The sequence below is a fragment of the Dromaius novaehollandiae genome, chromosome 2 (assembly GCF_036370855.1).
Source record: "Dromaius novaehollandiae isolate bDroNov1 chromosome 2, bDroNov1.hap1, whole genome shotgun sequence".
NCBI classification, from domain to species: domain Eukaryota; kingdom Metazoa; phylum Chordata; class Aves; order Casuariiformes; family Dromaiidae; genus Dromaius; species Dromaius novaehollandiae.
The window spans coordinates 84,107,328-84,132,476 of NC_088099.1; the positions used below are offsets into that span (position 1 = coordinate 84,107,328).

Below are 25,149 nucleotides of genomic sequence, written 5' to 3' on the forward strand. Positions count from 1 at the left end.
AAAAGATACATAGAACAATGAAGCATAAATGTCAGACAATCCACCTGAACAACCTCGTAAAACCTACCTCAAAGTTTTCAAATCCAAATATATCCAGAATTCCAATGGACTTGAAGTATTCCTTGCTCCTGATTCTGCTGTTGATTTTCTTAATGACCCAAGCAAAACACTGAGAATAAAGTGCCATAGCCATAGAATCTCTGCTATCTATTGCCTGCATGAGAGAAGCAACACACGTTGTAGTAATCATCATTGGAACTGAGAAGTTACCAGATTTTGCCAGTCAGTGTCCTTCGCACAGCATAAGGCAAGGTATACTGCATACAGCTTTGTATCCCTATGTACCTTGATGGTAGTTATATTATCAGTTACTAAGACTCCCAGTTCAAGTTTTAACACTGTAAGTTGTAACTGTTTTATACTTATGTGGCTTTAAAATTACATTTCAAAACTCTAGCATTCAAAAAATAGGAAATGATAGACTTAAGGTGGGGAGGAGGAAAAAGAGAAGGGCAGGAAATACTACCTTAATTTACCCCTTTTATAGGTAAGTATATTACTAATGTATACCTTTTTCTTCTTTATACATTACTAATGTATACCTTTTTCTTCTTCTTTTTCTTCCCTTCTTGTAAATAACCAAAGTATTTTTGCTGAAAGTTTCCAAAATTGCTCACCTAACACAGGCATCCGTAACGAAAAATGTCAGCCTGCATGATTAGAGTTTGGAAAAAATGACAAGCAATAAGACTGAATAATAAATCACAGGAGCCAAACTAGAAGCCCTGACCGGAATGGCAGGATGGAATCTATAGAGATTTCTAAAAATCCAATTATACCTTTCTTAAAAAATTAGGTAGTGTTCTTGATAGCAACACAACCTTGATGCCTGAAATAAGCTTCTGTTCCTAAGCGATCAGTGTTTTCACTGGACTTCAAGACTGAGCAATATAATTCAACAGACCCTAGAAATGTGTCAAAACTGAGATGCCTTTACCTGTTGTACACTAAGAGGTGTTAGGATTTCTTCTCCCCTGAGTATCATTGACCTCTGTGTCAATGCTTCAGTTAGCTGTGTGGAGTCCAACCCCAGTAATTCAGCAGATCTTCCCAGAGCTGGCAAGAGAAAGAGCCAAATATAAATATATTCTTAAATGTGTAAGTGTATGAAACTCAGCTTGTTTATTTATTATTATTATTATAGTTGTGATCACTATTTAAGATGCTTCTAAAATGATAGGAATCAGAAATAAAAACACAATTAGAATTTTTAAGAGCTGTGAAAAGTACAGAATCATAAATATATACAATTGAAGGAATTTAGTAGTACATATTCATCACAATTAAGTGGCAGATATTTATTTTCCTCTTAATATTACAAGTTAAGGTTTCAAACAACCTACTACTTTCACCAACATATTTCTCCAGCTACAAGCAGTAATTTCCTCTTTGTCCACATGAATGTGTTTAAGCTCCCCTCAGGACGATGAGACTAAAGAAAACCAATAAACTAAGAAATATTTTCTTACATGCACACTTTAATTTGCAATTTTGCTGTGATGTGGTATATAAAGCAGTACATAATGCTACTCTTCATTGGCGTATTTGAAAAAAAAATTTAAAATGCTCATAAACCCAATCTTTAGACATAGCAGCACATACTTTCATATTGCAACTGCAGTACTGAAAGCTCTAACAAAAGATAGTTTAAATGGAGAGCTCAATTGTGGAACACACTTGAGCATGTAAGTTTTACCATATTGAAAATACTATAAACCAGGAATTACAATACAGTGGAATTTCACTACTGTTAATGGAATAAATATGTACTCAAGTTCTTTCATAATCTAATCCTAAGATCTAGTGTTCAGCAACAAAGACTGATTTGCCTTACCTGTCAAAAAACAAAACCAACATTTTAATCAACATTTACAGAAGCTGAAAAGCAGTCAGACCCTTTTCACTATTTGTCCTTGCTTTGGTCTGGTCTGCTAGCAATAAGCAATGAGTATAAATGTTTCTTGAGGTTGTGAAAGTTATGTGCTACAAGGAACCACAGCCTTCTCACCTGTTTTAAAGGACACCTGTGCCCCACCAGCAGTGATAAACTCAATGTTTCCTAGATGCAAAATGCCAGCTAATAGCCTCAAAACTTCTCGCACCTCCTCCTTGCTGAACTGCATCACTTCCATTGCAGTCTGGAATGACATGGGAACTTCTTAAACAAAAGGCACATTAAAGCAAAAATGGAGACAAACACAAAACCATCAGCAGTGTTGTATGGCCTTCGAAAGGCAAGTCAGCATTGACAGCGGACTGGCGGAGGTTAATTCCTTTGGTCTCATCCCAGATCACGTACATTTTAAGACATTGCAGGGACAACTTTGAACACACAAGTAGCACTGTTTTACAGACTCTCCTTCTTTTGACACTGTAGGAGCCCTGTTGCTTTCAGATTCTTCATCAAGCCAAAATTCTAAAAAGATGGAAATGCTTTACTGAGTTCTGTATCAGACAACTTCACTCATTTGTGCTAGTAACTGATAACCTCCTCTGTTTTTACCAAGTTTTGCCAATTAGTCACGTAGGTGACAATGCATCCAGGGGTTTTGGGGGGAACACTGCAACATACTAGATTTGCATGTTGATTTTCTCAGGCACAGTGAATTTAGAGGAGGCATTCTGTAGCATATTCTGGGAAAGCAGTGAAGTCCAAATACAGATCTTACCAGTATACTCTGACACCTTATTGCAAAGTTGAGCAAGAAAAACAGATCTATACAAAACTTGTTGAATAACAAGGCAATGATGAAGGCTCTACTATAAAACAAGAAGAAAAGGCAAATCTCTGTGTAAAGAAATCTTAATTTAAGAGCAATGTGCACTTTTATCTCATAGAGAGGGGGTAAGTGATTGTAATCCTCTGGAAATTACCTGAATTCCACAAAAGTGGGTCTACTGTGCTTCTGCCTGATTTATAATGTCACGCTCATGGCAGGTGTCTGATAGAGGACACGTGACACATTTTATCTTTACTAAATCTATTGGTTACAAACGGAAACCCTCAGAATCATCCCACAGTTAAGAAAGGTTAAAGCTGTATTTGTATAGGAGACCTTTGGCAACAGTACCCTAAGAAAGCTGGCAACACTGTTTCTGAACGCATCTCCAAGCTTACAGTGCAGTTCCTTCCTGTCCCCTTGCAAAAGGACAGATACAAAGAAAAATGTCTGAAGTGCAGCCGCTTGAAAATCACCTTGCCTCTAGGAAAGTGTCAATAAAGAAAGCATAGAGAGGGACTGATTAAAAAAAAAAGTCTCAAGTTTCACTTAAGTGACATTTCTAGGACTTAAACTGTAAGAAGAAAACACAGAAAGGAGGTAAACAGAATAGGAGAAGACAGGAGAGTGCAAACTAAGATTTCGGTCCCTCTCCTATTCTGGGAAAGCAGATGGGCAGCCTCATTCACTGTGCCGAATGTGTCCATACGTACAGCACAATGCAAACCTAACCTGTCAAGCTAACTTCAAGCTCTACACACTTTGCGATATTAGCACAAATTAAATGTCATGCTAATCAGCTTTAGCTATGTGACTATAGTGTGGATAACCCAACAACTTTTCCAACACCCTTCACCATATAAGATTAGGAGGTTTTACAGTAAAAATAACTGTTGCATCCACTACACCATAATTTGTCATTTTGGCAAAGAAATTAAAATAGCTAAGCAAAAATAATTTGGTGAAGGGCATTAAAAGTGATTTTTGTTCATTTTTAAAATCTATCGCATATCATTGCAGCTAATAGGGTAAGCAATTAGCAATTATCCTAGAAGTTATTATAGACTAATCAGTGTAGCCAATTGCCAACATTAGCATAGGTATGAGATACAGTTGTTCAAAGAAAGTCCCCATCAGGACCTGGTTTTTAACCTGTGTTTCCATTTTATTCAACTGTATTCTGTAAATTACTCCATATAACTGGATCTCCTAACTGCAACTCAAAGAATTACAAAAGCCCACATGCTGCACTCCCCACATGTTGCACTACAGACTTGGGCCAATAGACCTTACATGATCTGTATAAAGCTTTAAAATGAAAAAAGCAGTGAAAATACACATACATGTAATATAAAATGTCTGATAAAACATGTAACATAAAACATCTGATAAAACAAGCCTGCCTTCCCATAAAAGGCAGGTTGCTTCCTGATTGCTGCATGTTTTTGACAGTTTTATATGAGTAATTCCACACAGATAACTAATGAACAGACAGAAAAATGAGCCTTTTTATAAATATAACCAGCCATCTCACTACATTCACAGTTGTTCTATTTACACTGGAGGAGGGCAAAGGAGGAAAAGGAAAGCTACTACTATATTTTTTCAGCTTTTAGAATCGGGAACAAAGTGCAACTCTGTAGTCTGAGGATGCTTGGCATGAGACAGATTTTAAAGCATGAGACCAAAATTTACTGTTTGTGAATACCCTTGTTCACATTGCTGTGTTTTATTTGAGATACAGGCTAGCACAACAAAAGGATTACACTTACGTTTACTCCATAACATCTTTCTTCAACCAACACTGCATATGGAGAATTTTGACACAAATACAAATGGATACATTCATTATTCTAAACTCCTATAAACGTCACTGCAGCTGGGCATGAATGGAAGGGCAAAGACATGTGAATGTCTCACTGTCTTTCCAACTGATATTCTCTTGATTCCAAAACATAATCATTTCACTAAATTATAGCACCATTAGAAACGATAAAGTAAAATCGAATATTGGAGGCAAGGCAGAGACATGCTCAAAATGGCAGTGAAATGTCATCATAAAAAGTAAGTCTCTGCAAGTCTAGGGCCTATAATGATAGAGTGTTGTGTAGTGCCTTAAAGTCAAGAAAAGCACAGGTAAGCATAAAAAGCCTTTGTGCCCTGCTCTATCAATAGATCCCAAGCATCTGCACTACTAGCACCCTTAAAGCATAAAGAATTAACGAAACAACTCACAATGACTTCCTTGAAAGAGTCTTTGTCACAGATTGTCTTATCCGCTATACATCCAGATTGATTCAGGTAGTGGTAGTTCTCTGGCACAGATAAGTAAAAAGCATCTAATGAGGGGAGAAAAGAGAAGGAATGAAAAAAATCCACAAAACAAAAACACTCCACAAATTCCTGTGTGAGAGCTAAATAGTTTACAATTCATTTGCTCAGAAATAATCATCATGAACAAACAAAGTTTACATTAAAAAAAGATGGGGTTTTATTTTGTTGAGTTTTTTTGCTTTATTTAGCTGTACAATGGAGTTAAAGCTACTTTTTAGCATGCAAAGACAGCAGGCCCACAGGGAGGTGCTATGACAGCCTTAGGCAATTTTGCACATATACAAATGTCATTTCTTTTGTTCAGTGGATTTATTCTTTAAGAGAGGGGATCAGACGAACAAGAATTCTTCTCTTTGTTGCTGTGGAGTTATTTAGTACCAGCAAAAACATTCAGCTTGAACAGAGTGAAGCATGTTTGTCCCCAAATAATTTTCCCAGGGCTTCAGCAGAAGCTGGGAGTAAAATTACCCGCAGCCTAGTGGCATTCTTCAGTTAAGCAGGTTGCTTTATCAAGTTGAGCTCAAATTCACACTCAGTGAATTCATACTTAATAAATAATCTATTTCTCTGCTTGGGTTATTGGGTTCCTACAGTTAAATTTTCCACCACTGTCACCATGGCTGACTACTAGCAGAGTCACTACAGCTGTGTCACTTCTGCTTTGCCACTCACCTTTCTCTCTCTCTTCTACCCCTGCCAGCAGAGCATAGAATATATGATAATTTCTTTCTCCAGGGTTCTGCCTTACTACACGGTTCTGTCAAAATAAAAAATAGTTTCCATTTAAGGAATCATTTTTAAGGAGAATTTATTTATCCACAATTTCAAAAAAAAAAGGTAAAAAACTCAAAATTAACGAGTAAAAGCAAGTATCAACTTACTTTTTCCAATAAATCTACAGCCACATACAAAAAACTTCAGTCAAGGAATAAGGCAAAAAACATTTAATGCACAAGCTATTTATAACCTTCCTTATGCTTTCATCTCAGACAACAAGGAAAAGCCTCACAGTCTTTTCTTACAACTTGCCTACTGCCACAACAAGATGAATAAAGTAGCAGCAGTGATAATACAATAGTTCTAACACCAAAGTGTTCCCCCACCTTCTTTTCCTCCATCCCCTCCAAAATCAGACTTGTCACATTCTGGATTTTAAATGGCATCTGCTTTCCTTTACTTTGTCTTTTTCCTACTAAAGTTTGGCAACAGCTTTAAGGATGAATTCATCCCACTGCAAAAGCAGTTTATGTTCAAAAAACTAGGTAGGATTTGAGAAAGTGGTGCCAGCTGCATATTCCCCCAAAATAGGGGAGCAGGATGCCTGAGTGTTCCAGTTACTGTTTTGAAACAGCAAGCACAATCTGCAATGTGCCTGAGTAATCTGTTACATCTTCATCTATACGGCTCCCCATCCCTACAGCTCTAGTGCTCTGTTGGAGCTGCCTGATAGTCTAATTTTGCCAAAGGCAGGACATATCCAAGGCCCACCCCCCATGCTCACACTACAGAAATTCAGCAGCTCTGCTCTTTGAACTACTTTTATAGTAACTGAGAAATTTATCTGCAGATATAATGGCTGAGGGAAATAGTTGAGAACTGAGATTAGACCCAAGAATTAAGGTCCTATTGGCTATGATGTAGGAAGACATATATGAACCACAGTATCAGTAGCAATGCAAGATCTTGGTCCTCCGAATGTCTATATGACCCACCCTGCTACAAATGCAGGTGTGGATGAGTGCAAAGGCACCCACAGAATTTGGTTGCACTGCTTGCCTTTCCCACCTAAATCAGGTCAAGTGAATTGCGTATGTTTCCAGGTAGAGTGAAAGGACAGAGAAGGGTGAGCTACTTCTCTCTCAGCTCTCCACAGAGGAGGTACGTGTGGGCTGCCCAGAAACACCAAGGAAAATCATCAAACAAGGATACAATCTATAATTCTTCCTCCCTGAATGTTTCCTTTCTGACAGATGTTCAGCTGAATAAACTTCCCAAAGCGACTTGAGTTGTTGTTGTAAACAGTCTTCGCATTTCCAAAAGCTTCCATAATTGGACTGTGAAAATACAGAAGGATGACGGAAGTGTTAACATGTGACTAGCAAGTTAAGAGTTTCATATGGAACTGGCAAAAGGAATGGCACTGTGGAAAGCCCGCTTTTGACATCCTCCTCAGCTTTAGCCTATATCCTCAGCATTATCCTGACAATGAACATCGCTATTTGATATCAACAGATAGAAGTATTCAGGCAACAAGATTTACAGTACTAAGGTACTGCAGAGTTTAGTTTATAACTGTGCAGAAGATGCAAGCAATTCTTTTCACAGTACTCAAATTAGAGAAATAAGAAATCTCAGTGCATGCAAGTTGCTCGACAGATGCAGGTAAAATAGTCCTTGTCCTATGGCAATTAAAAAAAAAAAAGTTCTTTAAATCCAGATACAGCAGGTAAACAGAGATGAAGCATGATAGACAGAAATAATAGAACTTAAATTATTTTTGTTTTTAAATAGCTTAGAAGCACATGTTATTTCATTTGAGCAGTGAGTGATTTTTACACTTATCTGATGCATCTGCTCATCTGTCATATCAGCTTTCCTGATCTTCCTTTTCCTGAGTGTGCTTCTACCACATGCACTCCTTATCCTTATCATGCCCTATCTCCCTTACCTTCTCCTCAGGCTACACACACCAAGCCAACAGTTCTTCTCTTCCATTTTTTCCCTCACTTTGATTATCTGCATTCAGCCTCAGACAAAAATGGAAGCCACCATTAAATCATCATCTGTTTCAAAAATCTCCATCTAGGTGCTTCATTAAAATATCCCAGTGTGCTCTTAACTCTCCAGAGCACCCAGGTGATTTTGCTTAATGGAAATATCCCCCTTTCCAGTATTCATTTTATTTAGCAAATTCACCCACATATTTAGTTACATTGCAAGCTCTTTCATTTCATGGACAAGGCTTACGTCTTCTGGAAAAACACATGTGTATTTAGAGATTTGGAAAGGCAAAATTAATTAATTACATGTTATTTAATTAATTACCATTGCACTGGAAGTACATACTACTCCTATAAAATCAGAGAGCTTATATCACACTGCAACGGCACATGTAGAGAGACTGTTTTGAAACCATTTCTAAGTGATTCAGTCTTTTCCATAAAATGTGAGCAAGACAATATTGGCAGTAATTTGTAAAAATCTGTGATAGGAAGAAAGCAAGTCTTTCTTTCTCAGTGAAATGGTTTTCAGAAGGGATGAAAGGCATACACAAGGGCTTTCAAAAGAAACAAAAGATTCTTTAGCCTCTCACAAGCTGCTTGAAGAACCTACACATCCTCACACATTTTTGACCCAACAGTGTCTTTCAGTTAAAGAAAACACACCTTAATAGGTGCTTAATAACAATAGGACCTGCAGTATAAAACAGACTTTTATAAGGAATTTTCTAACCAGAATGTAACTATCACGTAAAACATGAAGAATTGGTTTCTTTCATACCAACAAATCAATATCTGAACAAGACTATCTAAACTGTTAACAGGGCAAATTTATACCTGTCAGTCCACTCCCTGGTACCAGGGTATGAATTTTCCCTGATTTCTCCACCAATGTTTTTACATTAACCTAGGTTTTAAGTATTTTCAGCCTCTGTGACTGTCCCAGCTCAGTTAACATACCCTTCTGTGCAACATCCAGGACCACATAGAAGAATATGAATGAAGTACCTGCTTTCGAGAATAGCTTGTTCCACGCAGAAAGTTTTCTTTCTGGAAGACAGTTCCAATGAATGTTGGCTCATTGCAGACAAGAACTTGAGAATCAGCTTAGTGCTTTCTGTCTTACCAGCACCACTTTCACCACTGAAAGAAGAAAAAGAAGAAAGTGTTTTGACAGTTCCAGCTGCTGGGGAAAAGCCTTTTGTCTGGCCAAACCTCTAAATCACCAGAAGCTAGAGAAACTGGGACAAGTATGTAAGAGTATCAAATAGCAGCAGAATTCAGTAAGCATAATACACCTTTAAACGTGCTGAATATGACATTCAACAAAAAAATCATGCTAACTTCACACTTCATACCACTTTTCAGATAGCATTTCAAGGCATTTCCTGAATACGGATGCACAGGACATCCAGGAGGCTGAGAAGAGATCTCTGAACACATAGTACCAACAAATCTCACCAATAGAGAAAAGCAAAAACAGCACAAAGAGGCACAGCCTCATGGCTTAAAAATTGTCAGTGAGAAAGTCCAGAATGTGGAGACTTTCCTTACATGAATGAAGCTGTGAAGGTCTGGAATTAAGCTGCAGCAGTCTAGCTAAGGAGGGAGCCTTGCTACGAGACAGAGAACATCAGAGATACCAGTGCATCTTATAGCACATAAAGGCTACTAATACTGTTAATGCTGATATTCTTCATGAGGTACATATGTTCTTTAAACAAACTTTATATGCCAGGCCAAATCAACTACACTCACGTGAGTTCAAAATGACTTTATATTTTCACCTAGTCTTTTACTCCTCTCCTTCAGCGCACATGCAGCAAGTTAAGTAGTAATGCTAAACTGACATTTGAAAAGCAAACTATTAAGAAGCAGCATTGCTGATGCAAACAGAAAGCAATATACTTGATTTCCTTTTCTAGACCATCTGACTGAAAGGCGTAAATTTTGCTTGTTTCTCCAGTCTCATTTCTCTTCAGTCAAGTATCTTTGTAATTAAAAGCACACTGTGAGGTATGAAGAAACAAAGCTTATGGTTTAACTTTGTCTAGTTTGCTTACTTTTCATCTGAAGTCATGGTATCAAATTCTAAGCTGCAGCCTAATTCCTAGTTTTCTTACTTCCTAATTAAGCTGTGCCTAATTCCTGTTTACTTCCATGGGAAGGAGGTAAATTTTGGCCTCATCATTGTAGCAAGTGAGAATTCTGTCATTGACTTCAATAGAGCATAACTGGACATATGTAATAAGCACAGTTCAGCTGACAGTCTTTTGTTGTGCCATTCTAAGTGGTGACCCTAGTGGTTTTAGGTCATGACACAGGATAATGATGGTTTCTAGTCAAAAAGCAAAGAAGAAAGGTATAGCCCCAGGAAGCAGCAAGTCATTTTCCTGCAAATGAATACAAACAGTTACAAAAATAATCAGGGAAGAGGCATACAGAATACATAAGGAGAGACTAAGAGTCTTTTAGCTGGGATTTATTTTTAAACATTTCCCAAAAAGAATGAGCAAGTCTTTAAAATGCTTCATAAACCTCATAAAAGATACACTATACACTGGTAAGTTTGAGTTATGTATGTTTCATCCACCATATATTTACCATCTCAAACAAATTCTGCAGTATGTTTAATTAGTTTTTACCCTTGACACTTGGGATTCCAGCTTATAACCACCTTCCCCAAGGTCTGAGCCTTTTTTGTATTTGTTCCCTTTCTTTCCACAGACCCACACCCATTCGCGCTCCTTGGCTGAGGAAGCAAATCTTTACTATACCCCATATTTGATACTGGCTGCTTGTATCCTAAAAGACTAGCACAATACTTCTACTACTAGTTTTGAAAGCAGTTCACATATGCTTGCATTATCTTTGTCTGGTGCAAAAATCTCATCAAATGGCACATATCTCTTCCTGCTTACAGTCTCCTCTTTGAGCTCCATCACGGGGATCTGGGTGTCAGAAAGGCATCAGCTCTTCTGAGGACACTATCCTTCACCTGTCGCCATCCCACAGCCTATACTCTGAAGCATTAATAGTTGTTCCATGGAAGCTGCGTTACCCCAGTGTAATCAAGAGCAATTCTATAAGTGATATATTCAAAGCTCATTGAAAAGGACTTTCTAAGCTTATTTCTAGTACAGTTGGTATTATGCAGGATTATATGCTCTTGATTTTTTCTTAGAACTCTAGAGGCTCAGGACTGGGTCAGGCCAAAGCTCTACCTGCTCAGCATCCTGTATCTGACAGTGACCAGAAGGGGATGCCCAGGAAAGACAGTATTTTCCCTTCCGTATTCTCCCAGCTTCCCAGCATCTTCTAATCCTCAGTGAATTTATCTTCCATGAGTTTCTAGCCATGTCCCTTAAAAAGCTCATGAACTTTTAACACCCACAACATCCTACTCTAAAGATGATTACATGCTGTACAAAAACCCACCTCCTGCTGATTTGCATCTACCTCCCATTAGCTTCATTTGATGCCGCCTAGTTCTCGTACTAGAAGGAACAGCAAACAATACATCCCTGCACTCCCTCTCCCTGCTACTCCTGACTTCATAGACATCAATCACCCTGCTGCCAAGCTGTCCAGCTTAGTTAGCCATTCCCACATACAGAAGCCATTCTACACTTCTGTTCCCTTTTGTTCTCCTCTGAAGCATCTGCAGTTACAATAAGTCCTTTTCGATATAAAGCAAGGGGGAAAAGGCCTGTTCGCAATATTCAAGACATGAGTAAAGCATGGATTTATACAACAATCTCTATTTTGTTCTCTATTCCTTTACTAGTAATGACTAAATTCTATTTGATTTTACAAATACTATCGAGCATTGAGTGCATGGTTTCATGGATCCCTCTAGCATGACTGCAAGACCTCATTCCTGCATGATGCTGCCCAGCTCAGGACCTACTATTTTGTGTGTGTGAAGGTAGCTCTGTTTTCTTCCCTTGCAAAATGCTTCATAAAAGACAGCTACAATTAAGAAAATGAAAATCAAAAACAAGCATGCTAATCTTTCAGGTTGCTTATTCAACCCACGCAGTACAAACATCAAAAGTAGGTTAGCCTGGGACCAATCTCTCAGAATTCTTAGAGAGCCGATCCCCATAGGATGTTGGCAAGTAAAAGGGGGAATTTTTTAACACATACTCAACCTTTCTAGCAGCTCTTCTCCCCATGAGTTTAAGCGCCCAGCCTGTTCCACATCACTACACTCAGTATTCTGAATATATTCAGTATGACAACAACCCACGAGGCCTTATTTAGGAGATTTTTAATCTTTCTCCATGACTTGTTCTATACAGGGCATCTCACTAAAGGCACAACAGTCTGAATTTCAGACTGCTGCAATGAAAAAAGGGGTCAGAAAGGCAGACTTCTTATTCTGAAGGACTTGATGCAAACAAGGCTGGATCAACACAACTCTAAATCACTTCTCAGTTCCTTCTTCTGGCTTTAAAACCCCAAAGACAGATACACACAGACAAAACAGGCCTCATCAGCAAACGTAGTTTTTTCAAATGCACAGGAGAATTTTGGTATGTCACTCTCATAAGCACGTCTTCCATCAAAAGTCTGGGTCTTATCCAAAGAGTAGTTTGTTTTATGCTGATTTTCAAGCCGAACAACAACAAAAAAATGTCAGGCCATCAAATGACAGATATATAACAAGGAGAACAAACTGGTTTCTGACTCTGATTTCTCACTCACAGCATTGACCTGAAAAGAATGTAACTCAGCGTGGCTGTTGCTGCTCCTTCTATTGCTCTATACTTCTTAGACCACCTTAAGCAAAAAACCAACAAAATTACAATCTAAATATACACAAATACAACCTAAACATGCCAGCTAATTAATCATGAAGTCATGTCTCTTGACTGCTTGGCTATTCCTTGACTAACAGGGAGGGATTCCCTTCCTGCTCCGGCCAAGGTGTCAGATTCCAGACCAACTATTCAGCTTAAGCTGTTCATTTGGCTTTCCATGAACAGCAGCATGGTAGCTGAAAAATCAGATGTTGATAGTTTTGTATCTGTATCCGTAACAGCACCAAATTTATCTGTGGTGGGCTTTATTTTTTCCCCCAAACGAAACTGGCCTTTGAGATAAGGTTCAGACCAACATGAGGCTGAACATTCTTTGATATAGACATTTTTGAATGAAAAGCTTTAGCTCAATAAGCAATAAGCAACTTCTAGCTTGGCAGAACAAAAACCATTTCACAATTGTGTTAATATTCTAATGCACAGGTTCTGCATGGCTTCTCCAGTGTGCCCCTCTGTTGACATTATAGGCTGCTAAGCCATTCTTCTACAGCATTATCATGAATAAGCCTGTGTAACACAGACCAATAACGAGGCATCTTCAGAGGCCTTCCTGGAATATTATCCCTTCCATATTCCCTTGCCTTTCACCTTTACTCTGAGTGGCTGTACTAGAAAAATGGTCTGGGCTTTATTTTACATTTCAGGTCACTATTGGTGACAGTTTTTAATTCACATTCTTGCTTTAACCCTCTCATCTTATTCCACTCAGAAAAATTCAAAACATTTCAAAATAATCTAGAAGCTTTTTCAGAGGTTTTTGAATCCAAATACCACATTCTTAACAAGGCATCTCCAAAGCGAAGCTGAACAAATTCTGACCGCCAGCAGGTGGCACTTCAAGTCCAAAGGATCGTAAAAAAACCCACCACCAACAACAAAAGGTAAATGCCTCATTTGTAAGGCAGTTTCAACTTGCTATTGAGTTTTTAGGTGCCCATACGAGGAACAGGTGAAAACTGCATATTGGAATTTGAAACCTACTCTGACAACTTACTTATTTTAATAGAATGTAATTGTTTATTATGTTTTCACAATGGAACAAAATTTTCTTTTGTATCATCTCTTATATGAAATATAATACTAAACTATCTGCCTGAATTCAGACATTAGCCAGAGTTCCACTTGACCATTTTTTCAAACGCCACTAGTAACCAACTGAACCTGGCAGTGAGTTGTTGCAACATGCAATTCTAAGCCAGGGATACACGCAGGCATGACCAGGATGCTGAACACGACTAGGAATTGGCTCTGAGTCCAACTTGATGCCTCGAACTGAATTATGCAATCATGAAGACCTTCCTAAACTTCAGAACGGCCACTGAAAACATCTAGTAAGTTTAAAAAATCCTGCTCCGAGTCCTTCACAAGCTACAGCAGATTATCTTGTTTTACAAATAATGACTTTATTTTGTATTTGTTCTTGTATATTACAGTTTCCCTCATATTCCATAAAAACTGAAGATACTCCTATAAGGTAGTATTACTGGACTTGTTCAAAACACTGAACTTACTCAAAATCATTGTTTTAGTCTGAGATCACAGTAAGCTATCTTAAATGGGAGGGTAACATGAAACTTTTCCTTATTATGGCTCATCTGTACCAAGGCACACGGTTTGCAGATCAGAGACTGCTGGAGACTCCTCTGGAACATCCGAGACTTTTATTTCCTTTTTAGGACATAACCTGCTTCTCTCTTTGTGGCTTGTGGAGAAATGGAAGGAAAGGTAAAGACAAGCCAATACACGATGGGATTAATAAAAATACCAATGGCCACTGGATAGGCACCAGAAAACACTTCCGTCTTGAAGATTTGGGTTATGTGGGCTGTTCACAAATAATTACCTGACATTATGCCATGAAATCATGATTCCAAACTATTTTTTTCAGAAGACACAGGTATCTGTACATTTCAGCTTTTCATGCAGTGTCATCCAGATTGAGCTTTAAATGTACAACGGTGTATATATATAAAAGAAAGAGGAAAAAAAAGAAAACGTTGAGTCCACAGTTGAAAAACATATGCAGCCCTCCCTATCTCTGTGCCATTACTAGGCAGAACTTGCCTGGAGAAGAGGACAGAGTGGGACTGCCAGCTGAGACCTTTCAGAGAAGTTGAAAATAGACTTAGCTGTGCTGTACCTGATCCACATTTCCAAAACCAGCTTCGGTTTTTAACAACATATGCCAAATCATCTTATTTTCCAGGAAAACTGGCAAACTGGTCTGTAATTTTAATTTTTTTCTTAATTTTAAACCCCCTACTGCAAAAAGTGTGGTTGTCACTTTGCCACATCCCTTCTTTGCCCTGCCAGCTGCCTGGTGCCCCAGTCCACAACTGTTGCAAGGGCTCCCATGGAGGTCGGGAGACAGCCAAAATCATGTCAGCTTGTTCCTAAAGAGTTCTCACTTCTGTCACATTTGCTTGTGCTTGAGGCTGCTGGAAAGCAAATAGGTTTAATCAAGGCCCCATTGCACCCAAAATATTGCAGAAGTAAAAGAGAGGTGAGGGAGGGGGAATTGAAGCGCTCTCACTCGCTGTGCATCCATTCCCATACAGAGCAGAAAGGTGCCGCGCAGCTGTCACCACCACGTTGCCCCCCGCCAATCCAGCACGCAGTGCCAGCGCGTGGGGTAGGCTTCAGTTTTCCTCCTGTATGTGCGGGCCAGTGCAGCTGAGCTGGCATGCCGCGGGAAGGAAGCCACATGGGGAAAAGAGCTGGCTCCTGGCTCTTTTTACTTCTTTTCTGGCACGTGAAGGCAGGAGGGGCTGAAAGCAACTAAAAGCTATTGAAATGCCAGCTACTCTCCATGTACATTCGGCAGCAGTCAGATTCTGAATACAAGCACCACAGTGGATCAAAAGGGAAGCTATTAAGTCACCATTAAATTAAAGCATAATTAGATTAAGCAAGGAAAATTAATCAGGCAGAATTAAGTGGTTGAAACATGGAGGGTTTTCTCTTTTGCTATTATTATTTACAGCCTTTCTCAAGACTGGGATGGGAGTTTTGTTTGTATTTTTTCTTCTTCTCTAGATACAGGGTTCAGGGTCTAGCAGCGACAAACTACCGAGCTGCACAGTGATGCGTAAACCAGCAGGGAAAGCACTTAAACTAAAATCAGAAGAGTAAGTAGCAAAAATGCACAAAAACAATTTTTTTCGTTAAATTAAATTATAAGATGCATAAGCAAAATGAACATTTTGTCAGAGCTCAACAGAATGATACACAGCAAAATTCGAAAATCTCTTCCAGAACTCTGATGATCTAAAAACGTGCTTTCTTTTAGCATTTTCCTCTCCATTTGGCCCAAATATATGTTTCTAAATCACCTTTAAAAGCTCACCAGCAGGGATAATTTAAGCAGCAGCCATTTACCTGATGAGGATACACTGGTTGTCATGACGCTTCCAAAGGCAGCGGTAGCACTCGTTTGCCACAGCAAAGATATGAGGTGCAATCTCTCCCATGTGGTGCTTGCTGTATTGCTCCATGGCAGTGCAGTCATACAGTCCTGGAATGGTCTTGTAGGGGTTCACAGAGGCAACTATGGAACCAATGTACGTCTGCAAGCATACAATTCCCCCAGAGTTATTACGCATGTGGTGGAATAGAATAAAAGTCAACAGAAAGACAATAAACATATGTTTGCAAAAGCTTAGAAATCCTTATGGAGTTTGGATACAAGTGCTAGCATTTTTCCCTGCTTTTCTTACCCTTTGACAAAAGCAACAGAAAGGTGCAAATTGTTTCCACTTCCATCATGTTTTCTTGCTTATCCCATGTACAGCACAGAACTTCTCCACTGTACAAATCTCTGTGTTAACATCACAGCTGCATAGTTACATCCACAAGCACTGGTGAAAGTCTGCTTTTCATACATTCCTAGGGACATACTGAACTTCCTGAAATCTTACTGTATCCGCAGGTTCCAAAAATTGGTGCAAAAGTCTGTAATTCCATGCACCGTATCAAAATCCTTCTCTGCTCTGCTCCCTATTTTTTAAGCAGAAATAGCCCTCACGTTTGTAGACATTAACACCATCCTATGGTAAAGTGCCCTAAGAAGAGCATGTGAACAGGCAGGTGAGCCCAAAAACTTGAGCGTCTGCAATTTAATTTACTACTGCTTTGATGTACAATGGCAACTTGATGAGGCATCATTTCTAGCACATTGCAATTACAGAGCACATCAGTTAAAACCACCCAGGTAGTAGTTTAAGCCCATTCCCACTGCCTTTTAAGCCCATTCCCACTGCCTTAACTCATTAAGCTGTGGTAATATGATCATTTGCAAGAGTCTATTCACACTGCTGTTCATTTGCTCAGTCTTTTTCTCCCTTCACAGTGATCTTTTACCCACTTGAACATATTTTTCAAATAAAATTATATTCAGATAGATAACAGTAAGCATGTTATCTCCTGAATTTACAAATATCATTCTAGGGCGTGTAAAACTGATATTTCACACGGTGTGCACGATGTTACTGCTGTGGCACTAATTTCATTTTGTTAAGCACTCTTTTGGAGGTTACACACAGGAAGCTAGTACGTGGCTTTCAGTAGCCCTGCTGTGGACTTGTGAAGTACTGGCCTGCTAAGGTTCAAGTCCTGTAAAAAGGGCTCCACGTACAGACAGATGCTTCGTCTGCAGATAATCCTGTAATCATCATCAAGAATCCAGCTATGAAGTTCACAGCATGAGTGAGGCTTTTTTCATTACACCGCACCTTATCTAGAAAGGGCTCCACAGACGGCTGCTTGTACTTCACAGAAACATAGCCCCAAGTCCACTGCTTGTAGCTCTTCCCTTCTCCAGCAAGACATTACAATGGGCTTTAACGAGACTCCCCCCTCTTCCCATTAATTAATATGTAATTACAATTATGAATGAGCTCTCCCTTTTCACTGTCATCCTGCTGTCATATTTTCCACTATCCATCTGTTCGTCTTCAGTGAGGCCCAATGCAAGTAGAAGCTCTGAGCTTTTGTTAAAGGGACTACTACAACGTCCTTGATATTATGACAATTTTACTAAATACAAGGGGAACATTCCTCCTCGCTATAACTAATGTATATCTTACAGAGCTGTGAACTTTCAGTCTGTGTGTTTTATAAAAATCCCCATGCTGTGCAACAGTTCATAAAGTTTGATCTGGAGGAAAGATACCATTTCAACACAAGATTGTATCACAGGCCAATTACAGCACTGAGATGACAGTTTAATGTCCCAGGATCATCCCCTCTTGGGGTTCTCAAATAACTAATGAGGAAGTCTCTTAAGAACAAACTTCCTCAGTTTCATACACATTTCAGCACAGATTGGATAGGCAAAATTTTAGGAGATTTATTTAAATTGCATGAAAACAATGCAGACACGATCAATAAAACAGACTGCTGTACTTCTAGCTCCTTACCTTTTAAAAAAGTCTGAGTGGCTAAGTAAAAACAGTATCTTGGGGTGTACTACCAAAATAGATACCATTCCAAACAAGCAAATAAAACCCCAAACATACAAACATTGATACCCTATCATTTTATAACTATAAACATCCACCTTACAGCTTTCACATGATCAAATACGTAACAGAAGATCATCATAACACTCCTTCCTTGATCTTCCCGAGATAAAGCACTGGCAAAATTGCACTGCCAATGACTACAATACAAACTTTCTTGCTTCTCCTACTTCAAACTGTGCATACCACCAGAAGCAACAGCAACCTGCTTTTGCACCAATGCTCAAAACAATCTTTCACATAGCTTAAACTTAAAAAATGATATAAACACTCTGCAGAATGTCATTACTATGAATAAGAAAAGTTTTTTTTATTAAAGCAGGTCTGCTTCCTTCATTCCTCATAATGAATGTACGGAATCATAAATAGAAAAGCAAGTTAAGCAGCAGTTTTTCACATATTTCTATTTTATAGTTATTAAAAACTACTCTCATTATTTTAAAAAATCCCATTAAAGGACAAATCTTCCCAAAATCTTCCTGAACTTCTCCTGGGATACTCTACAGCAATGAGATCTGTTAGCAACTTCTAAGATGTATTTCTTACATCAGTTCCAGGTTTACTGCTTCTCCTGCCCACCAAGCATCACATACTCTTATTAGTAAATATATTCTATTAAAAGTAGATCCTACCTCTGCTGGACTCTACCTGGCACCTCTAAGAGCCACTACGTCAGACACGTGACACATGATATAATCCGAATCCACGTACACCACTTTGTCATTTCCGTTGCTGAACTGTCCCTGTGCAAGGCTCTGCTTTCTACCCCCTTGGGGACTCTAAATATCTTCACGATTCAGCTATTTTCTTTGATGGCAGACCTTCCAGCTTTGCAAGTACAAGCATGTGAGCAGCAAGTTAAACCAGTGTAAAGATGCACAAAAAATGCAGGGTTGTTTAGTGGATGGACGTTATTTGCAGAACACTAGTTCTGCATCAGGCATCATTCATACGGTAAATTAAAGCAGTTAACAGAGTTAATAGTCAGAGGTACAAACTCTAACTTACTTTATTATGCTAACATCACAAGGCAGCAGTTTAGATGAAACCATTCAGAAACAGTATTTTCACATGTCATTTCCATTTTGCTTAAAATAGAGTGAATTCAGTTTTCTCTTTGTTCTTTGCAGTTTCTAATATCATTCTCAGAGTCAAGAACTACTCGTTTTGATGAAAACACTCAAAAGCAGTTATGAATAGGAAAAATGTTCATACCTCTGACGGAGTACTAGCAAGGAGATAGGATTTCTCAAGATTTCTTGTTGGAAAAGTGTGAGAGGTATTTCAGAGAAATACTGTGTAAAGCTTCTACCACAAACCCCATTATCTTAAGTCAGTGGCAATGAACAGGATAGGACAGTTCACTTCTCTCTCCCTATTATATAACCAACCCCAAATTTTAGTCAGTACCACACAAATTCTTGAATTATTTTGTTAGAGATGAAACTAGCAACAACTCATTATCAGATCAGTGCTAACAAAGTTCTTTAAACCCAAGAATAAATGAAAGTTAAGTAATTCAGTCTGAATCCCAATGCAGTACTTTGACTACCATATTAAATGGATAGGCTCGTTTTTCACCTTTTTTTACTGAAATTTTATATTTATAATACATCTCCTAAAACACTTTTAGTCAACGAACCACAGACATTTCTGCTCCCCCTTTTAACATAAAAAAGAGGAAATAAGATTACTTGCTGATCCTAAGAGGACTTTCAAAATTAGAAGTTCAAATCCTGTCTTTTTGCCTAGACATTCAGCAAGACAATGGCATCACAAGAGTCAAAATGAAAGAGGTGTACTTGAGAACGGAGGAGATTTTTCATCTGTTCCCTGACTGCACTATTTTGTTTTGCTTGTTGTCTCCTGATAGCAAGCAACTTTAAATCTCATGCCTTGAAACTACCCCAAGCTTCTTCAAAAAATCAAGGCCAATCCAATTCTTTATTAAAGTTAAGAGCTCACAAAGCTTTTCAAGACCCACAGCAATACTCCAGAAAAAAATGGAGCAGTCAGAGTGGTCATGCCTATCATTACAGGGACTTTGTTAACATAAGGAAGATGCGATCAGTTTTACTGAGTCTCATGTCAAATAGATTTAAATAATGTAAAAAGCTTTATTGGTTAAAATCAGCTTTTTTGAGTTAGCCCTAAAAAAAAGGGTTTGCAATAGTTTAACTAAATCCAGTTTGAAATGTCCTTCTTTCCCACGTAGAAAAGGCTTTGCAACTAAAGTATGAAAAAGTAAAAAGTTTCCCCCTTCAAGAATTGTATCAGGTTTTCCACACAGAAAAAGCAACAAAATAAGAGGACAGACCCCATGTAATATCACTTCATGAATCCTATAAAGCAAACACACTACACATATCAGGACCATCTACCCCCTTCCTTTTCCCCTTCACAGACTCTTTTGGGGGTCTGTCCTTGCAGCTTTGCTCCATGTCCAGCAATCATCTGCCTTACATTCCTTCCCACTTAAGCCAAGACTTCTGCATCACCACAATTACTTTTCTCTTCCTGAGGCATGTTTTCCCCAACCTTCCCACACAAGGTCCTCAATTTTACCCCACATTAAGTTTTTCTCAGGACCTTCTTTCATCCACTGCATCGAGCTGCTTCTCTGTACTCCCCAGTACTTCTAGCATCTCAGATATCCCATTCCACCATCATACTTCAAAAAAAAATTAAATATATATTTTTTTAATACTTCCTTCAGGCTTTGAGTATCTCACTTTATACAGGGAGGATGGAAAGAAGGTAGGAGCAGGCTGGAGGATTTTCCTAAAGGGCATTATATGCTACTTCTGAACTAATTCTTTGATCTATCATCACAACAGAAGCTAAAACTGCTTGCACTTTTTTAAGTGGTACAAGGAGACCACATGCCTCAATTTCAGTCTTCACATTTCTTCACAGACACCAAAAAACAATATATTCTTCCCAGCATTGCCTAAGATGGTACTAGAAATGTTGGAACTGATCAAATACAGAATTTAGTTACAGCTTTGTTAAAGATATATACATTAAGAATGAGAAATATGATTTTTTTCCTGACAACTCTCTTTTCAGATCACTTTAAAGATACCCCACTCTGAGACAGGAAAAAAAAAAATTCTGTCCTCATCATAGAAATGGAAGTATGCTTACAGAAGCATCAAAAGTTATTTATCCGGATTGTTTTGGTGCAGCTCCAGACTTTGCTGGAATCACTCGAGAAACTGATTCTGTGGTGTGAAAAGTAAAGGTGAGGAGTACATTTTGTCTCTCCCCTCCTTTTTTTTGAAGAATGCTATTAGCATCAACCAGACAATTTATCCAAAAATAGTCTGCTGGGCTGTCCCAAGATATGCGGCAACTTCAAATGAAACTGTAGTGCAACTGGTTCACTAGAAAGTTACTTTATGACTCCTTTAAACAAAATATATGAAAAGATTTTTATTGCCATTCCATAGAAGTTGCACCTCCATCATAACCTTAAAGGCTACAGTACCACTACCAAACTAGAATACCTGCACTTTCACAGCATATGCAGACGGAGACAATGTTTGAAAGAACACAAAATAGCTGTCACACTTCTTTATCTTTTCAATGCCAAATTTCAAGGTTACAAGAAACAAAACTTGGGAATAGAAGAGTTTGCCTTACACTGTAGGTACAGCTTTCACTGTTCCAAGTTCTCCCAGATAAGAGGATTTATCATAATCATGGCTGAGTTTATATTGAGGCAAAGATAACTAGGTCACCAGCCATATACGTGTCAGCATAAAAAGTAGGGATGGCTGGATCATATTTTGGCATGCTTTTTAGAGGAAGGAGCAGAAGGGGCAGGGATATATCATACACAGGATGATAATTACACACTTGTTCATGCTAGGATCTTGATTTATCCTCCTTGTGGTAAGTATGTCCTGTATTTCAGCTAGTCCCATGCTAATTTCAGTGGGATGGAATCCAGTTCTCTCCTTAAATTATAAGCTAAAATGTCTGATGCCAAGCTCCTTTCTCAAAAGCCATAATCAAACTGAAGTACTAAACTGCAAGTTTAGATGTTTTCAACCAATCAAACCATTTCTGTGATGTAAAAGTCATAGTCTGTAATCACCCTTATATGCCTGGTTTTCTCCTGTGTGGTGACTCAGGGTGGGTTTTCAACAGTCCAACAAATATACATCTGCTTTGTTTTTCTTTATCAGTGTTCTTTGTCAAGGCACACCCCATCACAACACGCACACTGTCTTTTTCACTTCTCAAGGCCAGTTACAGAATTAGTTGCAAAATGAGGTATTTGTAAGCATACAGGCAACACTACAAACACCAGAGTTAGAACCCACAGAAGAGGACCCTTTCAAGGGAACCAGAACAACACTGAAATTCTCACCAAGCAGATCAAGGCAGCTACCTCCATTCAGACCTGCCTGCTAAATGTTGTCCCTCTCATTGTTTTCTGCAAGCCTCTTCTCATCCACATTCACACCGGCTAACTGTATTTTCCAGTGTGCTCCACTCCATGAAGTAAGCTGGAGCAGCCTGTTCTACCAGCCACCTTCCTGATGGCCTTTTCTTTTCCTGTGCTGAGCACAGACTGGATCCAAGAAACAACTGATCTGGGTATTCTCAAAACCAGCCAATAACTTTACACTTGTGTTTACTGGCAAGGCTGGCAGAGAGAGGTTTTGGAAGATGTGTATTCATTTACACCTGATTTGAGATGTTAGAGGCAACTATTAGGCGATGGCACCAGCTCTGGTAATAGCATTCTCTATTAGATGTATCCTAGTCTGCTGTGTTTACCCTTCAACCCAACTAATGTGACCATACGCTTCCCTTGGTATGGAGCATTAAGCAACACTAACTACCCTGTCTCCAAGCCCCTCTGAGGACAACGGCTATGTCTGTTTCCTCTTCATTAAAAAAATGGTATTTTGCAGCCCAGCTACCTTTGACTTCTACATTAATCTAATCTTTCCAGTTCCCTTCCTATAGCTTCAACCCTGCACATTTATAATGCCCCTGATCTAGGCAAGTAAATGAAGCTAGAAAATCTTTGTACCCATTTCTTAACAACTAAAAAATTGGGTTTTGTTCACTTTAGCTATCAAAGGAAATACCCAGATGTGACCAAACTAGTGCATACAGGCAGTCTTATCTTTCAGCTTACTCTGAAGAAGGCTCAGAGACAGTGAAGAACCTGCACAAAACTAAGCTCTCCAAAGACTAAGAGACCCACTCACAACTTGAGCTCCTCTTCTTTTGCCACTAATTTGCTCCTACTGAACAGACAATCCCAAGTGGATGGAGACATTCAAGGAATTCCATAAATGTTATCCAGAATCTGCAGGATGCCCACAGATTCTCCAAAGATTTTCTGTCTGGGGGGGTCCAGCACTTGAACTGGAATTGAAGAAATGCCCAAGTATTTTCAAGGAGTCAAAGAAGAAAAAAACTCAAAAACAAAAAGAGAAAACCCAGATGAGGAAAATTAAACTAACATAAAAAAAAGATTGATACATGAGTTATTACAGCCATAGGTAAAAAACCAACCAAACAAAAAAATTGTGATATAAGAGACCATAAGAAAGATGTCAGATAAGATATCTTTCCTCATTCAGGTACTTCACTGGTTTCTAGCAGATTTTCCCCTCAGTATAAAAAGGACTGAATTTCATTGTTTTTATTACATTTTTTTTTCTTGACTAATGCACGAGAATCTCTACCAGGTATTAATCCTATCTAATGTCAAGATAATGATCTTCTGTGATCTACTGCATAGACTGTCCTATATAAACATTTGCTGCTTACAGAAGAATCTCTTCACCATGGCCAGGGGAAGAGGGGAGGTGACCTCCTGAACAAAAAGTCTGATTGATCAGGATGAGAAATTGATTTTTGCCATTTTCATGCCCTGCAATACAGAATGTGACTGTATGAGAGAGGCTTTTATGCCCCAAGGATGAAGGACATGTCCATAATATGTCCTTTCAGACTTGAAGAGAAAAAAGCAAGAGTATTCTCTATTTTACATCTGCTTTCTACCACGAATTCAACCCATTGATCTGTACCAGAAATGTTTAGCTTTGGGCTTATTTGGGCTTTCTTGCGATTACATGGTTTGCACATCACAGACTGTATCAATCCGTGTGCCAGTGCGCAGCTTAATTCTAACCAGAAGATCTCTATCTGAGATCAGAAAAGGCCCCACACAGAGCAGAGACCCTACGGCTCATCATCTCAAACAGCCTGTGGCCACATGTTGGTTCTTTTTCCTGCTTTGTTATTGGACAAAACTTACATGAGTCTTTCAAAGCTGTCTGAAGGTGTAACTGACCTTCAGCAAGGAAAAGAAAAAAATGTTCTTCTTTCCTATATATACATCTTAGGTAGACTACGGGGCTTTTCAGAGAAAACACAGGCAAATGAAAACAAAAATACTGGTAGAGGATATCCCAATAAACAGTGTTTCTAGAAAACAGGAGAAATATAAAAAACAATATGAAGCTTTGGAGATCTGTTGCTTCATTTTGACTGCAAGTATTTTATATATTGATTCTAGATTTTCATAACCTGCATATTACTTTAACGTTTTAAGAGTTTTTCTACAGAAAGGGCTTTTTTGGGAGGACAGCAGGAATTTTGCGGTTAACAGAGTAGAAGTCAAAAGCCAGAAGACTCGAACTCTGAGTCAATTCCCTGTAGTTTGTTGCATGGCATTGAACTGCTGTCAAATGGCCATGGATCTAAAAGTCCGCACTAAGATGACAAACAGCATTAGCAGCCAAAAATCTCCTAGATGGAATTTTTGGACCCCATTTGCCTTTAAAAGGAAAGTCTGAAAAACATCAAAAGGAAATAGTTTAAACTACTTGTGAGAAATGGATTACATCTTTTCAAATGAAAGTAACAGTCTGACTATGAGTCAAGAATCCATTACACAGGTAAACCATAGCTGTAAAAATAATTTATTTCATGCTCA

The 25,149-nt window shown here is 38.7% G+C and overlaps 1 protein-coding gene across 1 annotated transcript in view; it reads right to left on the reverse strand.

Annotated features, from left to right (window-relative positions):
• The window catches only part of MYO10 (myosin X), a 171,051-nt gene that overhangs the window by 63,563 nt on the left and 82,339 nt on the right, over nt 1–25,149 (reverse strand). The window contains exons 4-12 of the mRNA XM_026121851.2: nt 16,039–16,226; nt 8,843–8,977; nt 7,044–7,168; nt 5,996–6,009; nt 5,787–5,871; nt 5,016–5,119; nt 2,069–2,198; nt 998–1,116; nt 68–214 (exon numbers count right to left, since the gene is read on the reverse strand). Coding sequence (XP_025977636.2) covers nt 68–214; nt 998–1,116; nt 2,069–2,198; nt 5,016–5,119; nt 5,787–5,871; nt 5,996–6,009; nt 7,044–7,168; nt 8,843–8,977; nt 16,039–16,226 — 1,047 coding nt within the window. The remainder of the gene's footprint in view (nt 1–67; nt 215–997; nt 1,117–2,068; nt 2,199–5,015; nt 5,120–5,786; nt 5,872–5,995; nt 6,010–7,043; nt 7,169–8,842; nt 8,978–16,038; nt 16,227–25,149) is intronic.